Consider the following 27,352-nt stretch of genomic DNA (forward strand, 5'->3'; position numbering starts at 1 on the left):
TTTTGGCCCATATTTAGTTAATTCCTTAATTGTATGTTTCTGTGTTTTATTGTGTTTATAATTGTTAAATTTGTTTTATTAAAATTGCAGATTTTTATGTTTCTGGGAAGCTCTTTGTAATGTCGATTTGTAAATTGCTAAACAAGTAACAATTATTTTTTATTCTTATTATTACGACATCTGCTGGAGGTGATGAAATCGCAACCAATACACTACTTCACTGATATGGAAATGGTTTGACTTTACACAGCACAGCAGTCTCTTCCGTGTGAGACATCGCAAAGTTTTTAAAAAAGTTTATCCAGACTAAACGCAGCAGCGAGAGGAGGCTGTGACAGCAGCATGCGGTGGAATGGAAGGTAGATAAGCTGCCGACTCTGGTCCAAAGCCACAGCCTGGCTGTAAATACTGTCATTCTCATGTTATTGCACGACTGCATACACCGATCAGACGTAACATTATGACCACCTTCCTTCTCCGGCAGAACACTGAACTGTCACAAGATGGTTAATGTTATTTACTCCTCCTGTTGGTGGTCATGATGTTATGGCAAACAAGTATGGACGAGAGGCCTGCTGGGGGCACCATCACCATCACCAGTGTCTGCTTGCTCAGATACCAGGTGGACTGATGGCAGGTGAATCTGTCTCACAACGTCTTCCATGTGGACAGATATGTTTGACTGGCGAAGGTTGGCGCTTATGTCAGAGTGGAGTCAATTACTATAGGCGGCCTTGTTTTAAATTAAACAAGAACCACAGAGAATTTGGCTGACAAGCTGCCTCGTCTTCCAGGGGCCTTCAGGGAGCCTGGGACGTTAGATACAGTGGAGATCACAGTGGGTTATTGTAGCTGAGAACAGCATTCCAGTCAGCCCAAAATATCTGCGGAGGATATTATGAATAACTTCACAGTCTGGAGCGTGTTGTGGCACTCGAGCATTAACCATGACTCTGCTCCCCCCCGAGGAAACCAGCACTGGAAATGGCTCCAGCGAAGAGCGGAGCTTCACAGGGGCAGTTAAACCGGGCCATTTGCAAATCTAAGCTGGTTCTTCACTGTTCAACATAATCACATTTACAGATTTTTCCAGTTATCCTTGTGGCTTAAAATGGCTTATCTTATCTTAATGGCTTAAAATGTGGTTGACTTATGGATGTTCCTTAAGACTTTAAACCTTTAAAGAAACAGGCTGTTTTTTTAGGGTCACATTAGAAAGACCTGGGACTGTAGGGCAGCATTTAATTTGATATGCACACATTGTTATTACAGAAGATGAATTCTCAATTTTCACTTTTATTTAACGTGTGCAAGGTAGTTTCCACTTCATTTTACCTACTTCTGTGGCACCAAGAGGCAGCAGCACATAGAAAGATGGCAACGATATGATAACACAGTACAAGAGCATATTTATTTTGTGGTTGATCAGAAGCTTAAAAAAACAAAAGAAACAATGTATATTTGTTTATTTTTATTTCCATTGCGGTGCGTGGGTCTCGTAGGGATTACATTTAGCTGCAGACACGTCTGACAAAAAATAAGCTATTTAGTTTTGCATCTCACTAAAATACACAATAGACACTGTGAATTGATGTTATGTGGAAATCTCACTGCAATCAATTATACCCAATACGGTGGAGAAACAAAGCTGACTCTACGAGCGAGAGTTTTCACCCACTGGGAAACCTCCAGGGCTTCCCCATACAATGTTAATACTATGGCGGCCTGTCAAGGTCTAATTCACTCCGCCGTGGTTTTATAAGGAATCGGAAATAGTTTTTCCAACAGAGTTGTGCTTGAGTTGTTTTTCCCTCCCTCGTCTCCTCAAACACCGGTCTCTTACCTGTTTTGTAGTTTCACCTGATGGAGAAAACGACACTCACGTAGCATGTAAAGCTATTTGTTTTTAGACCGTGGAGATTTACAATCGTTTCAAACAGAGTTGGTCAAAATCTGAAGGAAAAGACTCCAGACGTAGCGTGAACTAGCTAAACTTTACAAGAGCTAGGTGACAAAGTTTTCTTAAAATATGTATTATTTGCTGATAGCAATAATACGTATGTAAGTAATGTAAGTAATTGAGGCCTGATACAAAACACATGCTCTTATTCTATGTGCCGTGCACTGTATAACTAATAGTTGGGACCGCATCATAATTAGGGGGTTTTATTAAGGTTTTTATTAAGACGTAGAACCCCGCCCACACCAGGATCTCCTGAAATTTTGTGGGAAACCTCTTATTTGTCTTTGCCACTTGACTTTTATGAAGAAAGCCAAGACGGGAATAATACGAGAAGAGGCCACATCCGACAACCACGAGCAAAAAGAACGGCAACCGTGGAGGTAATCAGTTATTCAGTATCCCAAATAAATTGAAAAAGACACTTTTTCGCTAACAATCCTCCGAGGAAGCCGGCTGTTTAATCTGTCTGAGCCACTTTTATGCTGCCGAGTTAATTTACTGTAATGATATCCCACAGCTAGACGACTGTCTGCACCAAGGAACGAAGCGAGGATCTGATCTACTTCTACTCCAAGACATAAAGACGTGATCGGCCTGGTCGCAATCTGCATCGTCTGTGTGTCAAAATTCAGATTAAGCCTTAATTTTTGTACTTGACGCTGTTGTATTGTAATTTTTATTATTATTCAGATTACAGAAGAATGTGTTGTAGGTCATTTCTACTGAGATATTGAAATTTACCACAAGCTGAAAAAGCTCCATTTCTATAAAAAACTTTACATTTCTGTGTAACTATATCTTAGTACATTCAGACTTCAGACAGTTTTTTGCAAAAAGAAAGTATCTTACAGTATATTTGGTGTCTTCACTGCTTCTTCTAATGACAGCCATGTGCTTGATACTTTATCTAATTAGAGCTCATTTCAGGAATGTTTGGGTCTGCACTTAGTTTTTTTTCTCCTTGACCTGTTACTGTTGTGCGCTCTTGTAATTACACATTTTCTATTTACTTCCCAGAGCAGATCAGCAGAGCTTCCATCAGGCTGTTAATGTGGAGCCTGAGACACTTTAATGTTGATGAAGAACTAGTGAGTTGAACTTGCTGTTAACACCTTGTAACTTGTAAGACAACAATTAATGTTGCCCATATAACGGTGTTAATTGCAGCCACTAATTACTTGCGGCATGTGCACTTTACTTTCTGGTAGCGACTCCACAATAGGTGTGTCGGTGTAGTAATTATGATTATTGCTCACGATAAGACATGAGACACCGTTTATTTATCCCACGTATAAAATTACCTTGTGACAGTAGCGTCGAATTAGGTTACGAAATATATATATATATAAAAAAAAACAATAAAAGACTTGTAAAAGATTTACAAAATATACAAGAATATACAGCACTGTGACAGTCAGTACACACAGTGTGGGCAAGGAATTTAGAAAATGCAAAATAAATTTAAAACCTAATTGCTAGGCTCAAAACTCTCAGGGTTACTGCAACTTGCAAAGAAAAAAAAACTATTTTATGTCTTTCATGATTTATAACAGTGGGAATGGAATACATGTAAGTTATGTCGCCTCTCAAGCTGAACTCTTTGCTAAAAACACTTTTGGCACAGGTATGTCATTTGATGTAAAGCAACGACTGTATAACTACATAACATTACTATATTACGATTGTACTACTACAGATCAAGTCCACTTTAGTTAAAGAAACTCAAAGTATTCATGTGTATTCTTGACACCGTGGCCCTTCTTCGGGACCTTCCTGCCCTCCCACACGTCTTCCTGGAAAGCCCAAGAAAGGGAAAGCAGCAGCGAAGAACTCCAAGGCACAGAACGGAGCAAGCGTCGACCAGACAGGAATCTTACTGATAAACAGACACAGCGGGCGCTGGGGTAGAGGTGAGCTGCAGTGCAGTTTGGGCAGCAGGAGAAAATAGCACGCTTTAAGTAAAATTTAAATCCAATGGATGCCTATCATCTTCTATGGACTGACCTTGTGAGCAGAGCTTGACTCCAAGTCTGCCTGAACGAATGCTGCGCTCCATTTGTTTGTCCAGTCCCGAACGGTTGCCAATAACAATTTTTCATCCCGGTGTTTAGTAATTGCATCGCCACCTAAGAGACAATGCATGTATCCGCTATATATTCTACGGTAAATTCTGAGATTCCGTGTCCGTCTGTTCAAATACAGTCGCTTCATTCAAATTCCACACCGGTCTCGTGTAGGAAGGGAGCTCCATGAGTCATTACTGCTCTACCTCTACACCCACGTATACGCTACGGCCACTTTCCTGTTAGATTTTGCAAAAAGCAAATGATTGAGTTGTGGGCAGGCTGGAACTTAACTTCATTTTCAATGTCACATTACACTTGCGTGACACTCAGCAGCAAAGCAAGTGGCCGGGAATAGAGACGCTACGAGGACCATGGAGTGTTACAGGAATTTAATTTGTGTCCTATGTTGTTACACAAGGTTGTGTCGTAACCCGCCAATGCCGTGCACAGATTTTCACAGTTGTAGGCTTTACCTCGGATTTGTAATATTAGCCTCAGTCTGTGAGGGAAGGCACAGAGACGTGAGAAAAAAAACGATACATTCCTCAGAGCTCTGGGTAAAGCCAGGAAACTAGTGGATTTCCAGCTTTCTAAAGTTGCCAGTAGCTTTTCTAAAAGTGCAACAGACAAGCTGGACCACAGCCTCCAGTCACTGTTTCTAACAACAAAACGAGACTTCTGGGCTGCAGAAGATCTTTTCTTTCTATTATTTTATGTTTAGTATTTAATTATTTTTCCATTTCTGGAGTAGTGAGACTTTTGTCAGAATATGAGTCTGGTAACATGGCACTATTTGGATTTGGGGGCATGTTTCAACCAATCCATAAAATAAGAATCCATCTGCATACAACTACATATTCATATGTCAACTAATAGCTCTTTGTCAGAGTTACTGAGTCCAGTGTCACGGTCTGTATCTGTCTTTTATTTTGTGAATCATGTCTTGGAGTTTCCTCATGTTTTGTATTTCCTGTTTTATTTTAAGTTTCAGATTTCCTGTCAGTTGTGTTTCTTCCTGATTGCTTATTGGTTTCTCCTGGTTTGATGGCCCTCATGAGTTTCACCTGTGTCTTGTGTATTTATAGCCGTGCCTTCCCTTTGTTCCTTGTCTCGTCGTTTACGTTAGCTTAATGTTTCCATGCTACCATGTTAACATGCCATGTTTGATGATTCTTTTTGATTTTTGTATTTTCTACTAACCTACTACACGCAGCGCTTTTCGTTAATTATTAAGTACTTTTTGTTGAACTCGCTGCCTCTTTAATCGGTTCTCCATTTGAGTCCTCACCTCAACTTACAACCTACAACCTGACATCCAGATTTTCTGCCACAAAGAAATTGTTCGTGGGGAAATTAGTCTCAATTGCCAAAAGCATCCACAGCGTCTTAATTTAAAAATATTATTTCAAAGGTAAATCAGATGAGTCTTGCCAAGATGTTTAGCAATAATTATTGTATTAATAAGATAGTTTTAGATCGATACTTGATCGATACTTCTAATAAAGGCCACGAGAAACTGAAGCCTGCTCATACCTGACCAGCTCATGCCTGGCTCTTTATAAGTGAACATGTGTTTGGATCAGCGGCACAGACACGGAGGAAAACTGATTAGTTTCTCCTACTGAGCCAGTTCTGCATGCCGAGTGTATTTCTTTGTTTTTATAGTTAATAACGAAAGTGATGATCGTGCAAAGACGTGCAATTGACAATGAATGAAGCAGTTGTTCCATTGAAATGGCTGAGCCTCCGTGTTTATTCCCCAGGCTACTGCAGCTATTCCAAGCACACGGAGTAGCTTTGTTTTTAAATGCACTGTCCTGGCCCTGGATTTTCAAGTTGTTTTAGTACGTAAATAGCGAGTACGATAATAATTACGCGACAGTGCGATATTTCCTCATTAACCATTCTTCAACAACACTCACTCATCTAATGGTTAGGTAGCAATCAACAGTACATGAGAATGAGATCAACATAGCAACTGCATAACATTTGTGGCAATTTACCAGTTGCTTTGACTTGGAGGCATGACAAACAAATCCTGCACAAAGCAGCAGTGCAGCTGTTTAATGCTGCAGTTAGTTGAGTTAGTTTTAACTTTTTTGCAACTTTATTGGACAAAGTCAACATTGTCCAGTGCTTTATACTAAAGACATCAAATGAATGCTGTAAAAAGAGACGTATATAACTGAACTGTTGGGAGGAAAAATAATGACTTTGTTGTAGCCTGGACGTTGCTTTACTCTTTGCCCTGAGATTTATCAGCCACGCCGTGAGGAACCTCTTATCGCAGTCCTCAAGTGGACTCTCACCTTCAATGAGACCACTTCTATGTCAGTAATTCTCCTTTATGACTTTTTTTTTTTTTTTTGCACCGTATTCACCTCCTCGCTTTTTCTCATTTTCCTTTTTTTTTTCCATTGGACTTTTGAAGTCTTTGTTTACAGCCTGTTCCTTCTTACATTATCACTAGCGCACACAGAGCGGCATGAGCCTATTAAGTGTGGAGAAATGAAATAAATGAATGAAACGTGTGTCCTTCTGACCACTATTTCCATAAAATCTGCATGTTTATTGATGTTAAGCCATAAAAAAAGTAACTCCTGTCAAATGAAAATACAGTCTCATGGGGAGACGCAGAAAAGGTTTCAGTAATTTCCTCATTTGTCTCCAACTGCTAGAAAGCCAATAAACAGGAAAGTAATTACAGACAAATAAATAATTTATTTGCCTCTTACTCACTATAAAATCAGTGTGCAGGGTAATCTGAAACGTTTCTACTCTTAAGAACTGCGTCGGCATGTGCTCCTGCTACTGAAGCAGGCATTAATAGTACATAATAGTTCTTTATGCACATCAAAAGCCTCAACTGCTTCCTTGCTGCTAAATTTCTTCTGCTAATTTTATCTCTTATTACGCATCATTTTGAGTAAAGCTTAAAAACTCTTCAGGTCCCACTCATGACTTCTTTTAACTTTCCTGTGTACGGCCATGTTTATTATGATCAGCTCAAGGTTGCGTGGACGAGCAGTGCCTTGTCAGCTCGTGCATAAATAAAACTAAATGAAAAAAGAAAGTTGCAATGCTTTACTTTTTGTGCTGAGTTTGAAAAACAGCAGAAACAGATATGGGGTTACTTCGGGCGAGGTGACGGTTGCTGCAACGCAAAATGCACCAACAGAAGGTAAAATATCAGCATCTGCTGGAGATGCAAAACTAGTTTTTGTAACTTCTGTTTTCTTTTTCTTTTCTCTTCTTTTTTTTTTAGAGGTAAAAGAGGGAAAGAAAACTTGCTCCACTAATCCGTAGTGTTCTGTAACACTGTAACACACGACTGTCCAAGGCTGAATAGGTTTTATTGACACCGATGCCGTTATCGATTCTGCTTATCAATCTGATTCTTTATCGATTCCCTTATCAATTCCCATCAGTCTTGACAAAGTAGTTGTTTGTGGTTTTGTGTGAACAACAGCAGTTTTATTAAGTTTCCAGATGAGAGATAAGAGCCAGTGGAAGAAAACAAACAGGACAGTGGTCACTGGATCCTCGCTACCATTTCTCTGCTGAGACCTGGCGATGGCTGCACTCGTTGACCGGAGAACACATGGCACTCTGTGTGTTTAATGCCGCGCGTTGTCAACAAATGCTCCATCACGTTGAAATCACGGCGCTGCATAAGTTGCACGTTGCACTGTTACAGTCTCATCTGGTGAAGTGAAGCCACGTTTACGACGTCTCTCTGCAACAATAACTCTTATTACATGTACATACAACATAAATTGTGTACACACCTGCTTCTATTATTATTTTATTCTGAAAGTCTAATTAATGTTGCACAGTTTTTCTATTTTCTTACGCTTTTATTTTCATTTAAGTGCTTTTCTTGTACCACTGAGCAAAGTGAGTCATTTTCCTGTTATGTGCACACATACATGGCCAATAAAGCTGATTCTGATCTGATTAATATAAAAATGATAGAAAGGTAAAAGTAATGATACAGTGAAGATGAGTATATTATTATTAATGATCCTCACATGTTTCTCTTAGAGCCCAATCGTCCCATATCACTATATTTAATCTATACAGATGCTAAACACTCAAGCACATCATAAGCACCATTAATTTATTAGCCTCTTATCACTGAGCTTCATCACAAATTCCATAATTTTTTTTCAGGTTCCTAGTTTGAAGATATTGACTTAATTAAATTTTTTTACACTACAGGCCTTAGTGTGAACATTGAAAGTATCGTATGAAATAACACAAGGCTGTATTTTCCGTCTACTCTGTCACCTGTGGTACTTAAGGGACTCTGTGTTCCCGGCGCTGCCGTCCTCGTGGTCTGTTTGGTCACGGAGTCAGAGGCAGAGCGTCCAGGGGAGCGCTGCTCCATCATCGCGTCACCATCACCTCCGAGAGGCCGAGAGGATGGAAGCCACCGCGGAGCATCCGGAGCTACTCACAGGAAAAGACTGCAGCAACACAAAGAGCAGAGAGGAGGTAAGAGACGTAGTGTTTGTGTGTGTGTGTGAAAGAGAGAGAGAGTGAGAGAGAGAGAGAGAGAGAGAGAGTGCAATGTTCAACAGTGGGGACCGGGCAACATGAGTGATGGACAGAGACCATTGGTTACATCAATCTGCTTTACACACACACACACACAAACACACACACACACAATGTGAACCTCAGCAGTTTTCCTACTGGCCACCACCTATAAAACTATACATCACCTCGCTATGGAAGAATCCCCAAGACCCCACAACTTATGGAGCTGATGCACACACACACACACACACACACACACACACACACACACACACACATGTTTGTCACAATTCATCACTCCAGCTATGAAACAATCCCAGAGACTCTACCGGTTACTGCTGAAGATATAGATGGCAGTCACACACACACACACACACAAATATCGCAGTAAAAGCTAATATACATCAACTGAGCTACCACCACCCCTGAACTCCCCAACTACCGCTACTGAAGATATACTGTGGCCAGCACTGCGTGTGTGTTTGTGTGTTTGCGTGTGTGAGCGAGGCTGCGTCTCACGATTTATCACCGCTACTTGCCAGCGTTTCACAGGAGCCAACAATTCTAGGGAGAAACGGAGTCTGTGTGTTCAAAGACTCTGTTTGCCTATAACCTCAGATGTAAAGCGAGACCTAAAACAGACACTTTCAGAGGTTCATAAAGGCTAAAGTCCCCCCCCCTCCCCTTCCCTCCCCTCCTCCCCTTCCCTTTATGCAGTGTTAAAATTGAATCCCTCTTCCCTCTTTGCAACACACGCACACACACATTGCTGTCAAGCCCTATTTCACACAGATTGCCATGGGATGTGAGAGTTATTACAGTGAAGCAGCTCAAGAGAGGCTTGACAGTGAATGTGATGAGAGGCCCAGCAGAGGCTGCAGATGCTGCAGGTCGAGTTCGACCCCAGCTAAGTTTTTGCTCATACATTGTCAGGTTTTGTCTTGTAGTTTCTCACTCTCTGGGAAGCCATGTTGGATGCGTGCAGCTCTTGGCCGGCGGCGGCGGGAAGTGAAAGGGTTGCGAGTCATTGCATGGGACACGTCCAGGAGATCGGCCCTTCCATCTGATCTAGAACGCCCGGTTTAATATATGTGTATAACTGAATAAAATAATCACAGTACAATCTTAAATTCTTAATATTAATTATTAGGCCCAATACTCTTCTACTGAGTATCAGCGGTACCATACGCATACAATACTGCCGGTTTTAAGGTCTACTTTATGACAATGTGTTTTGACCTTTTTCTTGAAATTTAGACTTTTTTCTCAAAGTGCACAGGGAAAAAAAAATAAAATTTTGTGTGGCCCTAATACTCTTCTGTAACTAATCAATGTTTGTGCTCTGGATTCTTTTTGGAAAGAGAGTTGGTCAAAACCCAGAGAAAAGAGACGTAACTAGAATAAGCTTAGCTTTATAAGAGGTAGCACAGTTAAATTTAAAGCTAACTCTCTACTATAAATTAGATTCATTTTTATACTATTCGTCGGTAAATCCAATATCCTACTTATTATGGTAATAGTAGATATTTAGGAACTTTTATTAATATCCTAGAATTTACAGTAACGTTCCATCCCCATAAAAAACCTGCCGGGGTCTCACCAAACCTTGTGGGAAACACTGCATATGCTGTGTGTATAAGGGTTGGAACAATATAATACATCTGGTTCTGTAATTTTTGGACGTCAAAAACTTTATCTGGCTGCACAGATACAAGACTTGTAAAGGCCCTAGCACAACTCGTATTCTCACAGATAAAGCTCTGTAGCTCACAGCTCATTCACGGCTTTAAAAGGACAAGAGGTTTTCCAAGATTAGTCATCAATCAATGAGAAGGAGAAGAAGACAGAAAAGCAATGTTAACAGCAGTATGGGGTGGTTCATATTTGAGAGCTGAACAAAAACACCTCTGATTTTTATTTATTTATGTATTTTTATTTCTATTTTTTTGGAGAGACTACTGGTTTCATGTGAGCTGTACGGCGTCATCCAGCTCTAAAACTTTTGGTTCAGCCAGTTTTAACCTGTAGGAGATCCTCCCGTAGCACATTTTTTTCAACCACATAGGAAATAAATTCACAGCGAAAACAAGTTTACAGAGTCTCCTGGCTTCTTGCAGAAATGTAGCAGGAGGAAAATCAGTCAAACAGCCAATCACAGCTGTCACAGATTATGAGCTCAAAAGGGACCGTAAAGAATGCTAATGGTCAGAGAAAACGATTTGAGCGGCTCAGCGGTCTGAAAGCGAGGATCTCGTCTACATGACTGATGGCGCTTTTTACTTTCTGACGTTATTTAGCCTTTATTTCACCAGGAAGGTTCCTCCTTCCAGCGTGTGTACTGGACAACAGCACATCTAGTTTTATTGTAAACCAGTCACATGAAAATACCCTAAAGAAAACCGTGCGTACATCCAGTTTCTCATATGTGTTGCTGCTCTGTGCCATGACGCTCCTCTGTGTCCAAAAACTATTAAAAACACTTCAGACTGTTTCTCTAGTTGACGTGTTTGTTTATTGCCATATGTTATTTCAGTCCCACGTAAACCATCCTGCTGTTGGACATTTGTATTAATCTGAAACTAAGGGATCACTTTTTTCCCCTTTGGGAGGGGTGGGGTGGAGATGGGGGGGTGTGGGGATCACGTGCAATGGCCGAGAAGAACCAGCATCAGCATCTTAAACCCCTGAGCCACGTGTGTGTGCCATGTGCCATGCCGGCTGATGAGAGCGGGATTGAATTCACAAAAAGTCGTATGCTTTTCAAAGAAAAATAAAATAAAAGTCGACACCAGTGGGCCTTGGAAGACTGGGTCTCACACAAACACACACACACACACACACACACACACACACACACACACACACACACACACACACACACACACAGGCTTTGCCTTTGGTTTTGATGATAATATGAAAGATTCCTGTTAATCCATCAGTGTTTGGAGAAAGCAACGCCACATTATTGTTGTATTTTTATTTTGGGGAAATGAATCAAAACCTCAGAATGCTCAGGGGCTAAAAATGATAATAATAATAATAATCGTAAGTAGCCGCTTGGAACATGTGCATTTTTTAATGGTTTATAACTAAGTCGCACTGTGGTAAAAATGTCAGCAGGAGACTGCTGCCAGTTTCTCACAAACAAATAATACTACAGCAAAATAGACTTCAAGAGATCAATACGGCAGCCTTCTTAAAATTCAGGACCCACACTTTAATGTGAGCCACAGAGTCAATATTTGATGGATGGGACGGATTTATTTGGCTGCTGGTATTTAACCTGCAGTGTTGGCCTATGTGGGGGGGCTCCAAAGATTTCTGGGGAGGTCCATAGCCTCAGAAACTTAAAGGGAAATTGCACCGAAGTCAGAGAACGAACTTAAGGAAAAAATTAATACAGGGTGATCAATCATTCACACTCGGAGCAGGATAATTAAAGGAAATGCTTGCAGCTCTTTGGGAAACCACCATAATAACTTTGCGCTCTGAAAGTAACAAAGAAAGTATAAGAACACGGAAGATTTGAGTTTTAGCATTCACATGCACATCATGTTTGAATATATGTAGGTTTGGAGATATTATGATTTTGCCTTACGATCAAAAATTGTGTTCCACAAAGTTCTCTTTTATTTCTCGTGGTTTTTTATTCCTATGATTCCCCTGGCTCCACCACGTATGGACTCTTGTCCTGGTAATCGAACCAACTCAATGCACTTATCTTTCTAATGTTTGTACCTCTGTGTTAATTTGACGCCGTAGCCCACAGACGTTACGCAGACATTACTACGCACCTCATCAGATATGTAAGTACGGCATCACGGGGGTGGTTAACTGAGGAGGTTCAGAGAGACAAACATTTGCCTGAATCGTCTTAGGCAGCAGCTTCAGTCGCCATTGTTGAAACTGAAGTAGGAAAAAAAGTGAACCATTCGTTTTTGTGTTATTGTGAATGTAGTTCAGTTTTTTTTTTTTTTTAAAAAAAAGAAGAAAAAGGGGGTTCTGTATCTGAACTAAAATATAACTGTGTATCTGTTGACAGAACACTAAAAAGAAATTTTAAAAAAAGAAAGAAAGAAAGCAGGAAGTAGAATCAAAAATTTACTCAGCTGGTGAGACACAGGTTTAGTGAACTTCAGGTCTGAGTGAACTTCCATGAGACGCTGCTGGGTCACAGCGTATATCAGTGAATTATTTATAGGTCAATAAGGATCCAAATGCTGTACATGTGATCAGATAACATTTCCTCTATAAATCAGTGTTTGAAACACGAACGAAACCTAAAATCATTAATATTATATTGCTGATATTTTTGACTTGCTGCTGATTTTCAGTCAATAGCACAACATGCTGCCATTGAGTCTTCGCTAAAAGTAAAATCAATATGCACATGTTGTGTTTGGGTAGCACGGTTCCTTCTTGGATCAGGTCCAACATTTTAGACGCAGGTGGAAAGACTTCTACTAGTTTGTAAACGTGCAGATGAAGGAAGAGTTAACCCTCTGCATTAAGCTGGAGCTCCACCCAACAGTATGAGGGTGTTGTAGTAATTTTCCATCCTATATTTGCATTTTTAAGGGTGATGTACTGACAACGATGAGTTGAAGTGTGTTCAGTCCCTTAACTATGCAATGGCAGACTTGCCAACCTTGCGATAGGCCGGCCTTGTATCAACGGTTCAGGCTGCTGGTGGTGGTGGTGGTGTAATGGTGTGGGGGATATTTTCTTGGCACACTTTGGGCCCCTTAGTACAAACTGAGCATGGTTTAAATGCCACAGTCTACCTGAGTATTGTTGCTGACCATGTCCATCCCTTTATGATCACAGTGGACCATCTTCTGACGGCTACTTCCAGCAGGATAATGCACCATGTCACAAAGCTCATATCATCTCAAACTGGTTTCTGGAACATGACGATGAGTTCACTGTTCTCCAATGGCCTCCACAGTCACCAGATCCGACTGACGTTCTCTGATGAGATGTTGTGCGTAGATGTTGTCATCCTGACAGCGAGATCTCTCCCTTTTTTTTTTTTTTTCAAATTTACAGGTAATACTGTTATATGCTTTGTAGAGTATGTATTGTATATATTGTTTTAAATATTTATAATATTTTATTCTTAGATTCTATTGTACAAAGAATCAACACCAGTATACACCCTATCATAATCAGTGATCATGCACCGGTGTCCCTCCACCTTCAAATAGAACCCTCCCTAAAACCATCACCCACATGGCGCCTTAACACCTCATTACTGAGAGACCCTGAATTTGACTCATTAATAAGGAAGGAATGGAAGGGGTTTTTGGAAATAAATGACTCCCCAAATTTATCCCCATCTCTGATTTGGGAAACAGGGAAAGCCGTAATCAGAGGCAAAATTATATCTTACTCCTCTTACAAGAAAAAACGGGACCAACAAGCAGAAAAAAAAACATCGAGGATAAGATTAAAGAAATAACAGAACAATACACCGCAAACCCAAATGAACAATTATGGACCCAACTACAAAATGCGAAACTACAATTAGAAAATATCTTGACCAAAAAAACAGAATTCGTACTTCAACAGCTTAGATACCAAAATTTTGAGAATAGCAATAAATCAGGCAAATTTCTTGCGAATCAACTCCAACGCAACAGAGAAAAATCTCTTATAAATGCAATTCAGGACTCAAGTGGCAAACACACTCAATCACCACAGGAAATTAATCATATCTTTTACAGCTTCTATGAAAAACTATATTCAACAACTACCAACCCGAATCCTGACGACATTCAGGCCTTCCTCAAAAAACTCAATCTACCCCAACTGACGGCAGAACAAAGAAACATATTGGATTCGCCACTGACCATGGAAGAACTATTAACAGCTTTAGAAAACATGCCTATGGGCAAAGCTCCTGGGCCGGATGGTTTCCCTGCCGAATTTATGAAACAGTTCTGGTCAGATCTGGCCCCCTTGTTCCTAAGGTCTGTTACAGAAATCAAAAACACAGGTTGCATAAGATCCCAAATGAATACTGCTGCAATTAAATTACTTTTAAAACCTGATAAAGACCCAACACTCCCTTCCAGCTATCGCCCTCTGTCATTGATTAATACAGATATCAAAATTATTTCCAAAGCACTAGCATCTAGACTAGAGAAAGTAATTTCATCATAATTCTCAATGACCAAACAGGTTTCATCAAAGGCCGAAATCTACAAATAACGTTAGACGGCTCCTTAACCTGATCAGCATGTCCCAGCGTAGAAATACAGAAGCCATTGTTTTATCACTGGACGCTGAGAAAGCCTTTGATAAAGTTAACTGGGCTTTCCTCTTTGCCACCCTTCAAAATTTCGGCTTTGGAGAGTCATTTATCCACTGGGTTGCTGCACTGTATAATTCACCTAAGGCCACAGTCACTACCAATGGTTTCACATCACAAAGCTTCACCTTACAGAGGGGAACCAGACAAGGATGCCCCCTGTCTCCCCTACTGTTTGCTATATTTATTGAACCGCTCGCATCAGCAATACGTCAGAACTCCAGTATCCAGGGTATCCACTCACCCATCTCTGAACATAAGATCAATCTATATGCTGACGATGTTTTACTTTACTTGCAACAACCTCAGAGATCATTACAGGAAGCTTATAATTGTATTTCAAAATTTTCAGCCCTCTCTGACTACTCAATCAACTGGTCCAAATCAACAATATTACCAATAACGGACAAAGCATGGGATCCTGCAGACCATAAACCCCCAACTACCCTTTTCCATAGGTAATATCAAATACTTGGGCATAAACATCTCACCTAAATTGTCAGAGTTAGTGCAACTGAACTTCGATCCACTCCTGGAGAAAATCTGTGATGACCTGAAGCGCTGGACCAATCTTCCTATCTCTCTGATGGGACGCATAGCAACAGTCAAAATGAAAATTTTGCCACGAATTAATTACTTATTTTCCATGATCCCATTCAAACCCACAGCAAAATGGTTCCAGAACCTAGATTCTGCAGTCACCAAATTTTACTCAAAAAACAAACAGACAAAAATTAGCCTCACCACCCTTCAAAAAAATAAATCAGAAGGAGGACTAGATGCACCGAACTTTACAAACTACTACCTGGCAAATCAGCTGCAATACATCACCAAATGGATAAACCCAGAGGCAGATTACAATTTGTGGCTAGAAATAGAACAGGCCGACTGCCACAACATATGCATTTCGGACCTGCCCTTCATTACAATCACCCTTAAGCGTCATAACTGCTTCCAAAACCCCATTATTGCCGCCACCCTGTCGGCTTGGTGGAAGAGTCTAGAGACCACAGGATCCCTGCTGGAACCCTGTGGGTTCTCCCCAATTTGGCACAACCCTGACTTTGTGAATAACAAAGTCCCTCTTCACCTCAGCACTTGGAAGCATAAAGGAATAACCCACCTCCATCACCTCTTCCAGGGGAACTTACTTATGAATCACAGAGATTTATTTGATACGTTCGAAATAAGAAATGGAAACTTCCTCCAATACCTACAGGTGACCAAGACAATCAGAAAGAAAATCCCAGTGCTCCAGAACTGCATACAGCCACCACAATTCGTCACCAACATTAAAAAACTCATACCGAAAAAGAAGAAAACCCTCTCTTTAATATATAAGCTGCTATCAACCACACATTTAATACATGTACCAATATCAAAATGGGAAGCCGATCTTTCCCTGTCTACAGACTTTGATTTCTGGACTCAGATCTGCCAAAATATATTTAAAATGACCAAAAACTCGAATTTACAGCTGATCCAGTTTAAAGTACTCCACAGATCACACACAACTCAATACAAGATGTATAGAATGGGCTTCTCCCAATCCGACAAATGTACGCAATGCACCCAAAACTATTCAGATTCTTATTTCCACGCTCTCTGGCTCTGTTCTCCGGTACAGCACTTCTGGTCACTTGTAACACAGAAACTCTCCTCAATTTTGGACTGCAGAATCCCATTAACCCCTAACTTGTGCCTCATTGGTGACCTGGAAACAATCAGTCTTCCTCACCATCTATCACAATCTGTCCTTGTAGCTCTCACCATCGCCAAGAAAACAATCCTTATGAACTGGAAGAACAAACAGTCACTAAACATTTCCCAGTGGTTGAACCTTCTTTCCGATTATATATCACTGGAGAAAATATCTGCTACCCGGAAAAATCAGTTGACTTTGTTTGCCAAAAAATGGTCTGTATTCTGCGACTCCCTCAACCTTAATTTGCATCTTGACTTTGCCTGCTAGCTTTTGCCACTTCTGTTCCACCTACTGTAATGCTATAATAATATTTCTCTTACAGTGATGAATGTCGTTATGGAAAAGATTTTATTGCCCTCTTCATCCAGGTTCACTAAGGAGGATCCCCGGACCACAACACCTTGAGCATGCATTAGGGGTGCCCTACTCCTTCTCACCCCTGGGTTGACTTCCGGCCCTGAGCGGTTTACCCGGCTGGCCTCCCTCTCCCCCAGTTGGGGTGGCGCTGGTGACTTGCCTGGGGTTCCCTGTGGCTTCGGCGCTTGCTCACTTTCCTGGGGTCGTGGTGTATCGGTGGCCGACTCTCCCTGGATCTCCTGGTGGGCCTTGGCGGTCTGGGCTGGCGGGCTCCCTGTCCCCTCCTCTCCCTCCCCTCTGCGGCGCCCTCCTCCCTTCGCCCGGCTCCTCCTCCGGCCCCTCCTTCCTTCCGCTGGTGGCTGGGCCCTCGCTGGTCGTGGGGGGCCCTCCTGGGGTCCGGGGGGCCCCGGCGGTCGGGGCCACGCCCGGCGCCTTGGGGTCGGAGCCGGAGGGTGTGGGGGGCTGCCTGAATACCACCCTGGGCATGTCCGGTCGCTCCGTCGCGCTGGGGCTGGGGGGGCTGCGGGGGGTGGGGTCTCCGTCCGCCTGGGGGGCACCCCTGCCACCGCGGGGGGTGGATGGGGGGTTAGCTGATGCCATTCCTCGGCTGGTCGGTGATGGTTCTTCGGGGTTTCCTGGGGGTCTGTCGCATCCTGGTTGCTGTTCTGGGCTGGGGGCGGGGTCTGGTCGGGGGACTTCCTGAGTCCTGGGGGCCCTCGCCCCGTCTGTGGGTCCCATGGGCTGCTGTTGTGCCTTGGCCCTGCTGCCAGGGACTTGGCCCTCACTTGCCTGCCTCCTAAATTGCACTCACCTCACACTCCACCATACACTATGTCGCCCATTACAACCAAGGCTAGATACACCACACACACCCATCCCAAGTTTTTAATGCACCTCACCTTAGGGGTCCACCCAGGATCGGTCAGGGTCAGGGCAGGCTGCAGGACAGTAGTGTGCTGCAGTCCTCTGACCCTCCTGTTTGCCTCCTGTTTGCCCCCTGTCTTAATGCACCACACCACATCCAGGGTCACGGTGTAGGGGCTTGCTTCCTCATCAGGGACTGAGGAAGCACAGTAATAGGGACACTGTCACTTTTCATTATCCCTTGGCATGGATGGGGGGCCTGGTCCTCCGCTAGCAGGGGGATCTTGGGCTGGCGGTCTGTGGCCCCACGGCGGTTGGTAGGGGTACCTACCTAGGTTCTCTGGTGTCCTCTTGGCCTGGCTTTGTCTCCCGGTGCTGCGTGGCGACGGGTTCGTGGCGGCTCCCTTGGGTGCCCGGTTGTTCCGGTATCGACTGGTTCGGGTGGTGGCTTGGTGCTCTCCCTCTCCCTTCGATGGGGGGCTGGGGTCTCTCCCTGGCGGATGGGGGTTCCCTCTTCCCGTGGTCTCCCTGGCCTGGGTGCGCCAGGGGCACGGGGCCGGCACCTTGGCCCCCCTGCTCGGATGGCCCGTCCCTGGTTTGGCGCTCGGCTGGTGCCCGTCTGCGGGGGCTTTGCTGGGCTCCTGGGGGGGTCCTCTCGGCTGGAGAGGTGTCCATGGCTGCCCTGCGGGCGGGGGGTGGGGTCTTTGGGGGGGGGTGTTGGCGGCGGTGGGTGGACGGGCTGCAGTGGCTGGGGGGTGTGGGGGGGTATGGGGAGCTGCTCTGGCCTGCACCGACTTGTGCTTGCTTGGCGGGTCTGGGGGTGTTGGTCGTCGCTCGCCTCTGCGCTGGGGTGTGGCTTGCCCCGTGGCTACGGTGGTTCTCTGGTCCTGTCACCCATGCGCCCCACACTGGGGTGGAGGTTCTCGGGCGCTGGGGCTTCTGACCTGACTCTGGGCCCTGGTAATGGTCTCACTCATATTTAGGGAATGCCCACATGCATGTGTGTTGTCACCTGCCAGCCCGTGCTGGATCACATCAAAAAGAATTGATGAGTCCCGGCTATTAAGGGCTGGATTTTCGCTTTCACTCTGTCACTACGTGCCCTATGGCAGATTTCTCTCCTTCCATTGGGACACCCTTACCCCCCCCTGGACTCTCTCATCTCTCCAGAGATGACTGTACCCAGTCATACTTGAGTGAGGTGACTTGGGAAGCACAGAACCCTGTACTCCACTAGTTCCTACTAGCACCACAATCAATCTCCTCCACTGTCCATCCTTCTACATATTTTCTTTCCTTTGTTCCCCCCCTCTATTCACTGAGGTGTAGCACTGCCCTCCCTGCCACACAAGGTCACTACACTCAATAAAGTTCAACAGGACAGTTCTCAGGGAGGGCTGGTGATGGTCACACTCACGCACTGAAGTAATAAAGCTTTCAGCTGCAAGAATATAACTGCATGAACCTCATATAATGTTGACACCCTGTGGTGTTCAACTATGCAGACAAATGCAGACAAAAAAAAAAAAAAAGAAAAAAAAAAAAAAAAAAAAAAATATTTATAATATTTTATTTCATTGAATCCAAAGTATGGACTTTCATTTAACTTGCTGACAAAAAGAGAAATGCAAAAAGTTTTTTTTTTTTTTTTATTTTGCTAATGGTTAGCAAATGAAAAGATGTCAGCAGCAGCAGCAGCACAGATGAAGCAGGGAATCAGTCTCTGGCCCCTCTTGTTGTCAGGTGGTACTGGTGTCCATCAACATGACGATACGAGCTCAAATCCAAACCTACAAACAGGCAGGAACAGGAAGTGTCCCCACATTTGGGTGACCCCCTCTTCCACTGCTCTCTGACAAGCAGCAACTAGTGGAGGAGGAGGTGTCCCCAGGTGGAAGTAACCAACCCCTCCACTGCTCTCTGACTAGCAGCAACAGTGGAGGGGAAGGGGGGAAGTGAAGGGAAGGGGAGGGGAAGTAGGTAACTTCCTGACTGAGCTCTGTGGTGGAGTCGTCTAGGAAGATAAGATAAGATTTAATAATCAACATGGGGAAATGAGGGTGTTGCAGTCCAAAATACAAAAATAGAACAAGGTAAAACAATAGAAATAAAAGATAGATACTTGCAGAAATAAAATATATAACAGTAAATATGTACAAAATATATTTACCGATGATGATGTAGATGTTGAGCTAAGACACCAGTGCTGTGGGGCTGACTGTAGGTCTGCAGAAAGCTCTGCCTACAGCTGCGAAGAACCTTTTGATGGGCCCAGGTTCCTCTGATCTCTTCAGGTGCTTTTTGAAAGAAGTCACGATGATATCTTCTACTGGTGGATTCGCTGAGACCATATGAATCCACACAGATGATTTGGAGCAGAGTAACTGTCTGCAGGTGTCCTGGAAAATGGCCTTGTCCATGTCCTTCAGTTTGTCCGGGTTGATGTTAAGACCCTGGCTCTTAACTTCATCCCAGATCTTGGTGTAGAGCCGCTGGTGGATGGCTTGGATGGAATCTGTAGTGAAGGAGGGCATCCTGGACTTTCTAAGGGCCCGAGAAATGAGCTCCCCTGCGACACTGCTCACAAATGTCTTTTCCTTGGATCTTGGATCGTGTTTGTCCTCCAAGGCGAAGGCTGACACCGAATTAGTGTCTGGAGGGACAGAGACGTCCACGGGGGTGACGTCTGTAACGTCGGGAGTCACTTCCAAACTCTCTGGGACGTCACTTTGAAGAAGAAGAAGAAGAAGTTTGAATAAGAAGACATATATATAAAATAAGACCAAACATTTAAGCATAAGATATATAATATATATTGGAAAAGAAGCTTGTAGAAGCATTTTGAAACATTTTGACCTACTTGTTGTTGACTCCAGATGTTCTTGACTCCACGGGTTCCTGGTGTTCAGGGAGTCTCGGTTTGGAAGTGACCAGGCTGAGTTTCAGATGGCGACGTTGACATTTGCACATCAATCTCTTGTTCTCACTGCACAGCATTTTTATGGTACGATTAACCATTTCGTCGACCATTCTTAGTATTGTAGCGCTGTACTGTGCAAATGGCTTGGGGTGATTGCTGGCAAAGACCATGCACTTGATACACCCTACTGTCGCTACTCTGTATATCAGGATCCTCAACGACTCCAAGATCTTGCGAGAGACGTTATCTGGAACAACCAGAAGTTGAGGAAGAGTTTGGGGTAGAGCCTCCCCCAAACTGGACGACAGGCGCTCCCAGGGCTTAATTCTTCTCATCTCCTCCTCTGTCAGCCTTGGTTGGGTGATGAGCATCAAGTCCATCACGTCCATGAGTAGCTCTGCCAGGATGTACCTAGATAGATGCATAGATACACAGATAGATACTTAATTCATCCCAAACTAGGAAACTTTGCAGTTGCAGCAGCGATGTACAGGCACTCAACACCATACATAGTATATAACAGGAAAACACAATATACACAATATTTACAAGAATTGTAAGAAGAAGTGAAGTACCTGGTCTTGTCGTCAGGGTTTCCTTTCAGCAGAAAGGCCCACTGCTCGGGTTCAATAATCCCCAAGTAGTAATTCACAACAAGGCGAATCACGTCCACTCTAGTCAGAGGAGTCACCTCTTCCTGTGGACTGTTTGTTTGGTCCATGGCGGTGGTTGTTTTTGTTGCCATCACTCAAACTTTCGATTGTTTTTTGAAAATATCTTCTCAGAAAAAGGCTTTGTAATCACGAACTGTCTTGTATACGAATGAATACGAACTGAATGTGAAATGATTCCGTGAGCTATTTATACCCCTCCGGAATGCTCAGGTACCATGGCACTGTGACATCATCAGTGAGAGACTAATGGACTGTGACATCATCAGTCAGGGCCAGGAGGACTTCATTCCATTCTATCCTGAGTGTCTATACAATAAATGAATTGATAAATAAATTAATTCAAGTCTTTGCTGCCTTAAAGCTTCTCATCAACATAATGCTCACACCACTGTGCTGATTTTCAGAAATCGGAATCAGAAACACTATATAAAATACTTGATACCTTCACCTTCAGTTATGTTTCATGTATTGTGCATCATATAAGGAATATATGATCTACTCCCATAAATTGGCCACTTTTGCGTTATTTCCATACAGTTTAATCAAAAGAACTGAATAAGAATGATATGTAAAACTATGTATGTGGAAAATAAGGAAAGCATATGTCACCACATGTTTTTCATACATGTTTCATATAATGTTTGCCTGTTGTAAAGACATATACAGACTTGCCAACCTTGGCAAAATATTTCGAGTACCACTTGTGTCGTGCCGTGAATAGATCACTCGCTTGACGCAAAATGTGTACAGGTTGGCAGGTCTGCAGTGGTCACAGTCTTTCTGGACGACCTCTGACCTAGACTGACAATGCTGTGGCACGTCTGTTTTCTTAGTTATTGCATGACATACTCACTGATATGTTTAAAAATAAGTTCGTATCTGCCTGACTAACAGATTCATAGATTTTGGTACAGCTGGGTTTGAACAAATATCATACTTGCTAATGCTTGTAAATGTAAGCATGGGAAATACCATGGGGTGATTAGTATCAAAGGGGTCTCTTGGTGCTATGAAAATATTTTTTGTTTAGACAGACATTATGTTCATAGTGGCGGCAAAGACAAAACTCATTAATGGTCTTTTGCCTTTGTGAACTAATTTTCTTGATGAGCAGCAACCTTAAAATGTTTGCTTCCTTCATTCCTTTTAATAAAATAACATATTCTTCTAATAATGGTGTGACAGATTTCCATGCTGACTAAATCATGCTTTAATTATGAGTTAAAGAATTCAGAAATATTCCAAATGTGTTCAGTCCCTTAACTATGCAATGGCAGACTTGCCAACCTTGCGACAGGCCGGCCTTGCATCAGCGGTTCAGGCTGGTGGTGGTGGTGTAATGGTGTGGGGGATATGTTCTTGGCACACTCTGGCCCCTTAGTACAAACTGAGCATGGTTTAAATGCCACAGTCTACCTGAGTATTGTTGCTGACCATGTCCATCCCTTTATGACCACAGTGGACCATCTTCTGACGGCTACTTCCAGCAGGATAATGCACCATGTCACAAAGCTCATATCATCTCAAACTGGTTTCTTGAACATGACGATGAGTTCACTGTTCTCCAATGGCCTCCACAGTCATTAGATACGACGGACGTTCTCTGATGAGATGTTGTGCGTAGATGTTGTCATCCTGACAGCGAGATCTCTCCCTTTTTTTTTTTTTTTCAAATTTACGGGTAATACTGTTAAATGCTTTGTAGAGTATGTATTGTATATATTGTTTTAAATATTTATAATATTTTATTTCATTGAATCCAAAGTATGGACTTTCATTTAACTTGCTGACAAAAAGAGAAATGCAAAAAGTTTTTTTTTTTTTTTTTTAGTTTGCTAATGGTTAGCAAATGAAGAGATGTCAGCAGCAGCAGCAGCAGCAGCAGCAGCACAGATGAAGCAGGGAATCAGTCTCTGGCCCCTCTTGTTGTCAGGTGGTACTGGTGTCCATCAACATGACGATACGAGCTTAAATCCAAACCTACAAACAGGCAGGAACAGGAAGTGTCCCCACATTTGGGTGACCCCCTCTTCCACTGCTCTCTGACAAGCAGCAACTAGTGGAGGAGGAGGTGTCCCCAGGTGGAAGTAACCAACCCCTCCACTGCTCTCTGACTAGCAGCAACAGTGGAGGGGAAGGGGGGAAGGGAAGGGAAGGGAAGGGGAGGGGAAGTAGGTAACTTCCTGACTGAGCTCTGTGGTGGAGTCGTCTAGGAAGATAAGATAAGATTTAATAATCAACATGGGGAAATGAGGGTGTTGCAGTACAAAATACAAAAATAGAACAAGGTAAAACAATAGAAATAAAAGATAGATACTTGCAGAAATAAAATATATAACAGTAAATATGTACAAAATATATTTACCGATGATGATGTAGATGTTGAGCTAAGACACCAGTGCTGTGGGGCTGACTGTAGGTCTGCAGAAAGCTCTGCCTACAGCTGCGAAGAACCTTTTGATGGGCCCAGGTTCCTCTGATCTCTTCAGGTGCTTTTTGAAAGAAGTCACGATGATATCTTCTACTGGTGGATTCGCTGAGACCATATGAATCCACACAGATGATTTGGAGCAGAGTAACTGTCTGCAGGTGTCCTGGAAAATGGCCTTGTCCATGTCCTTCAGTTTGTCCGGGTTGATGTTAAGACCCTGGCTCTTAACTTCATCCCAGATCTTGGTGTAGAGCCGCTGGTGGATGGCTTGGATGGAATCTGTAGTGAAGGAGGGCATCCTGGACTTTCTAAGGGCCCGAGAAATGAGCTCCCCTGCGACACTGCTCACAAATGTCTTTTCCTTGGATCTTGGATCGTGTTTGTCCTCCAAGGCAAAGGCTGACACCAAATTAGTGTCTGGAGGGACAGAGACGTCCACGGGGGTGACGTCTGTAACGTCGGGAGTCACTTCCAAACTCTCTGGGACGTCACTTTGAAGAAGAAGAAGAAGAAGAAGTTTGAATAAGAAGACATATATATATATAAAATAAGACCAAACATTTAAGCATAAGATATATAATATATATTGGAAAAGAAGCTTGTAGAAGCATTTTGAAACATTTTGACCTACTTGTTGTTGACTCCAGATGTTCTTGACTCCACGGGTTCCTGGTGTTCAGGGAGTCTCGGTTTGGAAGTGACCAGGCTGAGTTTCAGATGGCGACGTTGACATTTGCACATCAATCTCTTGTTCTCACTGCACAGCATTTTTATGGTACGATTAACCATTTCGTCGACCATTCTTAGTATTGTAGCGCTGTACTGTGCAAATGGCTTGGGGTGATTGCTGGCAAAGACCATGCACTTGATACACCCTACTGTCGCTACTCTGTATATCAGGATCCTCAACGACTCCAAGATCTTGCGAGAGACGTTATCTGGAACAACCAGAAGTTGAGGAAGAGTTTGGGGTAGAGCCTCCCCCAAACTAGACGACAGGCGCTCCCAGGGCTTAATTCTTCTCATCTCCTCCTCTGTCAGCCTTGGTTGGGTGATGAGCATCAAGTCCATCACGTCCATGAGTAGCTCTGCCAGGATGTACCTAGATAGATGCATAGATACACAGATAGATACTTAATTCATCCCAAACTAGGAAACTTTGCAGTTGCAGCAGCGATGTACAGGCACTCAACACCATACATAGTATATAACAGGAAAACACAATATACACAATATTTACAAGAATTGTAAGAAGAAGTGAAGTACCTGGTCTTGTCGTCAGGGTTTCCTTTCAGCAGAAAGGCCCACTGCTCGGGTTCAATAATCCCCAAGTAGTAATTCACAACAAGGCGAATCACGTCCACTCTAGTCAGAGGAGTCACCTCTTCCTGTGGACTGTTTGTTTGGTCCATGGCGGTGGTTGTTTTTGTTGCCATCACTCAAACTTTCGATTGTTTTTTGAAAATATCTTCTCAGAAAAAGGCTTTGTAATCACGAACTGTCTTGTATACGAATGAATACGAACTGAATGTGAAATGATTCCGTGAGCTATTTATACCCCTCCGGAATGCTCAGGTACCATGGCACTGTGACATCATCAGTGAGAGACTAATGGACTGTGACATCATCAGTCAGGGCCAGGAGGACTTAATTCCATTCTATCCTGGGTGCCTATAAAATAAATTAATTAATAAATAAATTAATTCAAGTCTTTGCTGCCTTAAAGCTTCTCATCAACATGATGCTCACACCACTGTGCTGATTTTCAGAAATTGGAATCAGAAACACTATATAAAATACTAAAAGTATTATATATATATAAATTTTCATCATCTTCAGTTATGTTTTATATATTATGCATCATATAAGGAATATATGATCTACTCCTGTAAATTGGCCCCTTTTGCATTATTTCCATACAGTTTAATCAAAAGAACTGAATAAGAACCAAACAAAACTATGTATGTGGAAAATAAGGAAAACATATGTCAACATATGTTTTTCATGCATGTTTCATATAATGTTTGCCTGTTGTAAAGACATATACAGACTTGCCAACCTTGGCTAAATATTTTAAGCACCACTTGTGTCGTGCAGTGAATCACTCGCTTGGCGCAAAATGCGTACAGGTCTTTCTAGACGACCTCTGACCTAGACTGACAATGCTGTGGCACGTCTGTTTTCTTAGTTATTACATGACATACTCACTGATATGTTTAAAAATAAGTTGACTTGACCTGACTAACAGATTTATAGATTTTAGTACAGCTGGGTTTGAACAAATATCATACTTGCTAATGCTTGTAAATGTAAGCATGGGAAATACCATGAGGTGATCTGTATCAAAGGGCTCTCTTGGTGCTATGAAAGTATTTTTTTGTTTAGACAGACATTATGTTCATAGTGGCAGCAAGAACAAAACTCATTAATGGTCTTTTGCCTTTGTGAACTAATTTTCTTGATGAACAACTCAACACCTCATTCTGGATTATTATAAACAAACCTTTCAGGTAAGACCAGCAGCAACCTTAACATGATTGCTTCCTTTATTCCTCTCAATAAAATAACTTCTTCTAATAATGGTGTGACAGATTTCCATGCTGACTAAATCATGCTCTAATTATGATTTACTTGGTTATTTGTTCTTATGCTTTAATAGCAACAGGAAATTAGTCTTTTATTTGAGACATCTGTTTGTGCAGCTGTGATGTGCGGCAGCCTTCACCATTTTCATTTCTATTTTCATATGATTATGATATGACATGAATGGATAAGTTTGTGAAAAGGATAAAAAAAAATGTTTCTTATTCAGGGACCGATGTAAAAGTTAAAGCTGTTCCTTGGTGAAGAATCAGATCTACATATCTAGTAATGTGCATGAAAATATTTTGCCATCTTATTTTGCACTGGCGCGGCTTATCTTCTATCTGTATATGGCAAAGAGTGGAACGACCGGTACATAATAAGATTATTGCAACTGAATTAGCATAAGTAAATAAGTATTTCTTGGGATCTGTGGCACAACCTACATTTAATTCCATTAACACGCTCACTTATCCTCTCGTCTTATGGCTTTTTCTTCCATTCTAGGATCATGAGCAGCTGGAACCTGGAAACTACTATTTCTTAGTAAATGTGCATGAATAAGTTTGATCCATGGTGACTGCTATCATGCTGCTATCGCAGATGCAACACAGATGTTGGTGATTTACCACGACAAAGAAAACCAGCTTATATTTTGTGCTGAGGATTAGTCAAGTACAGTTCCATGCGTCAGAGCTCGACATCAGTTGAAAAGCAGCAATAAAGCATAGACTGTATATAAACATGGAGAACGCATCCCCACTTTCTTGAATTCTTGAGTCCGAGAGTGGAGCCACGTTATCGATGACCCGCCCACAGTTCCTCTGGATTCACTCAGATTTTCATTTAATCAATTCTGCGCTCTGCTCTACCCACTCCACTCACACAGAAATATTGGATTACACAACTTGCAACTTGTAGTCATCGTGATGTC

The 27,352-nt window shown here is 42.5% G+C and overlaps 2 protein-coding genes across 2 annotated transcripts; both read right to left on the minus strand.

The window, feature by feature from the left end:
* Positions 1-19,470: 19,470 nt before the first annotated feature.
* Positions 19,471-21,766, minus strand: LOC125008306. The gene is made up of 4 exons (XM_047585487.1): positions 21,306-21,766; positions 20,671-21,141; positions 19,981-20,537; positions 19,471-19,824 (listed from the first exon to the last, which is right to left on the minus strand). Exons 1-3 carry the CDS (start codon positions 21,473-21,475, stop codon positions 20,003-20,005), a joined length of 1,176 nt encoding a protein of 391 aa, XP_047441443.1. The 5' UTR covers positions 21,476-21,766; the 3' UTR covers positions 19,471-19,824; positions 19,981-20,002.
* Positions 21,767-23,352: 1,586 nt separating this feature from the next.
* LOC125008338 lies at positions 23,353-25,464 on the minus strand. Its single transcript, XM_047585540.1, has 4 exons — positions 25,102-25,464; positions 24,467-24,937; positions 23,770-24,326; positions 23,353-23,613 (listed from the first exon to the last, which is right to left on the minus strand). Exons 1-3 carry the CDS (start codon positions 25,269-25,271, stop codon positions 23,792-23,794), a joined length of 1,176 nt encoding a protein of 391 aa, XP_047441496.1. The 5' UTR covers positions 25,272-25,464; the 3' UTR covers positions 23,353-23,613; positions 23,770-23,791.
* Between the last annotated feature and the right edge of the window lie 1,888 nt (positions 25,465-27,352).

The sequence above is a fragment of the Mugil cephalus genome, chromosome 5 (genome assembly GCF_022458985.1).
Source record: "Mugil cephalus isolate CIBA_MC_2020 chromosome 5, CIBA_Mcephalus_1.1, whole genome shotgun sequence".
NCBI classification, from domain to species: domain Eukaryota; kingdom Metazoa; phylum Chordata; class Actinopteri; order Mugiliformes; family Mugilidae; genus Mugil; species Mugil cephalus.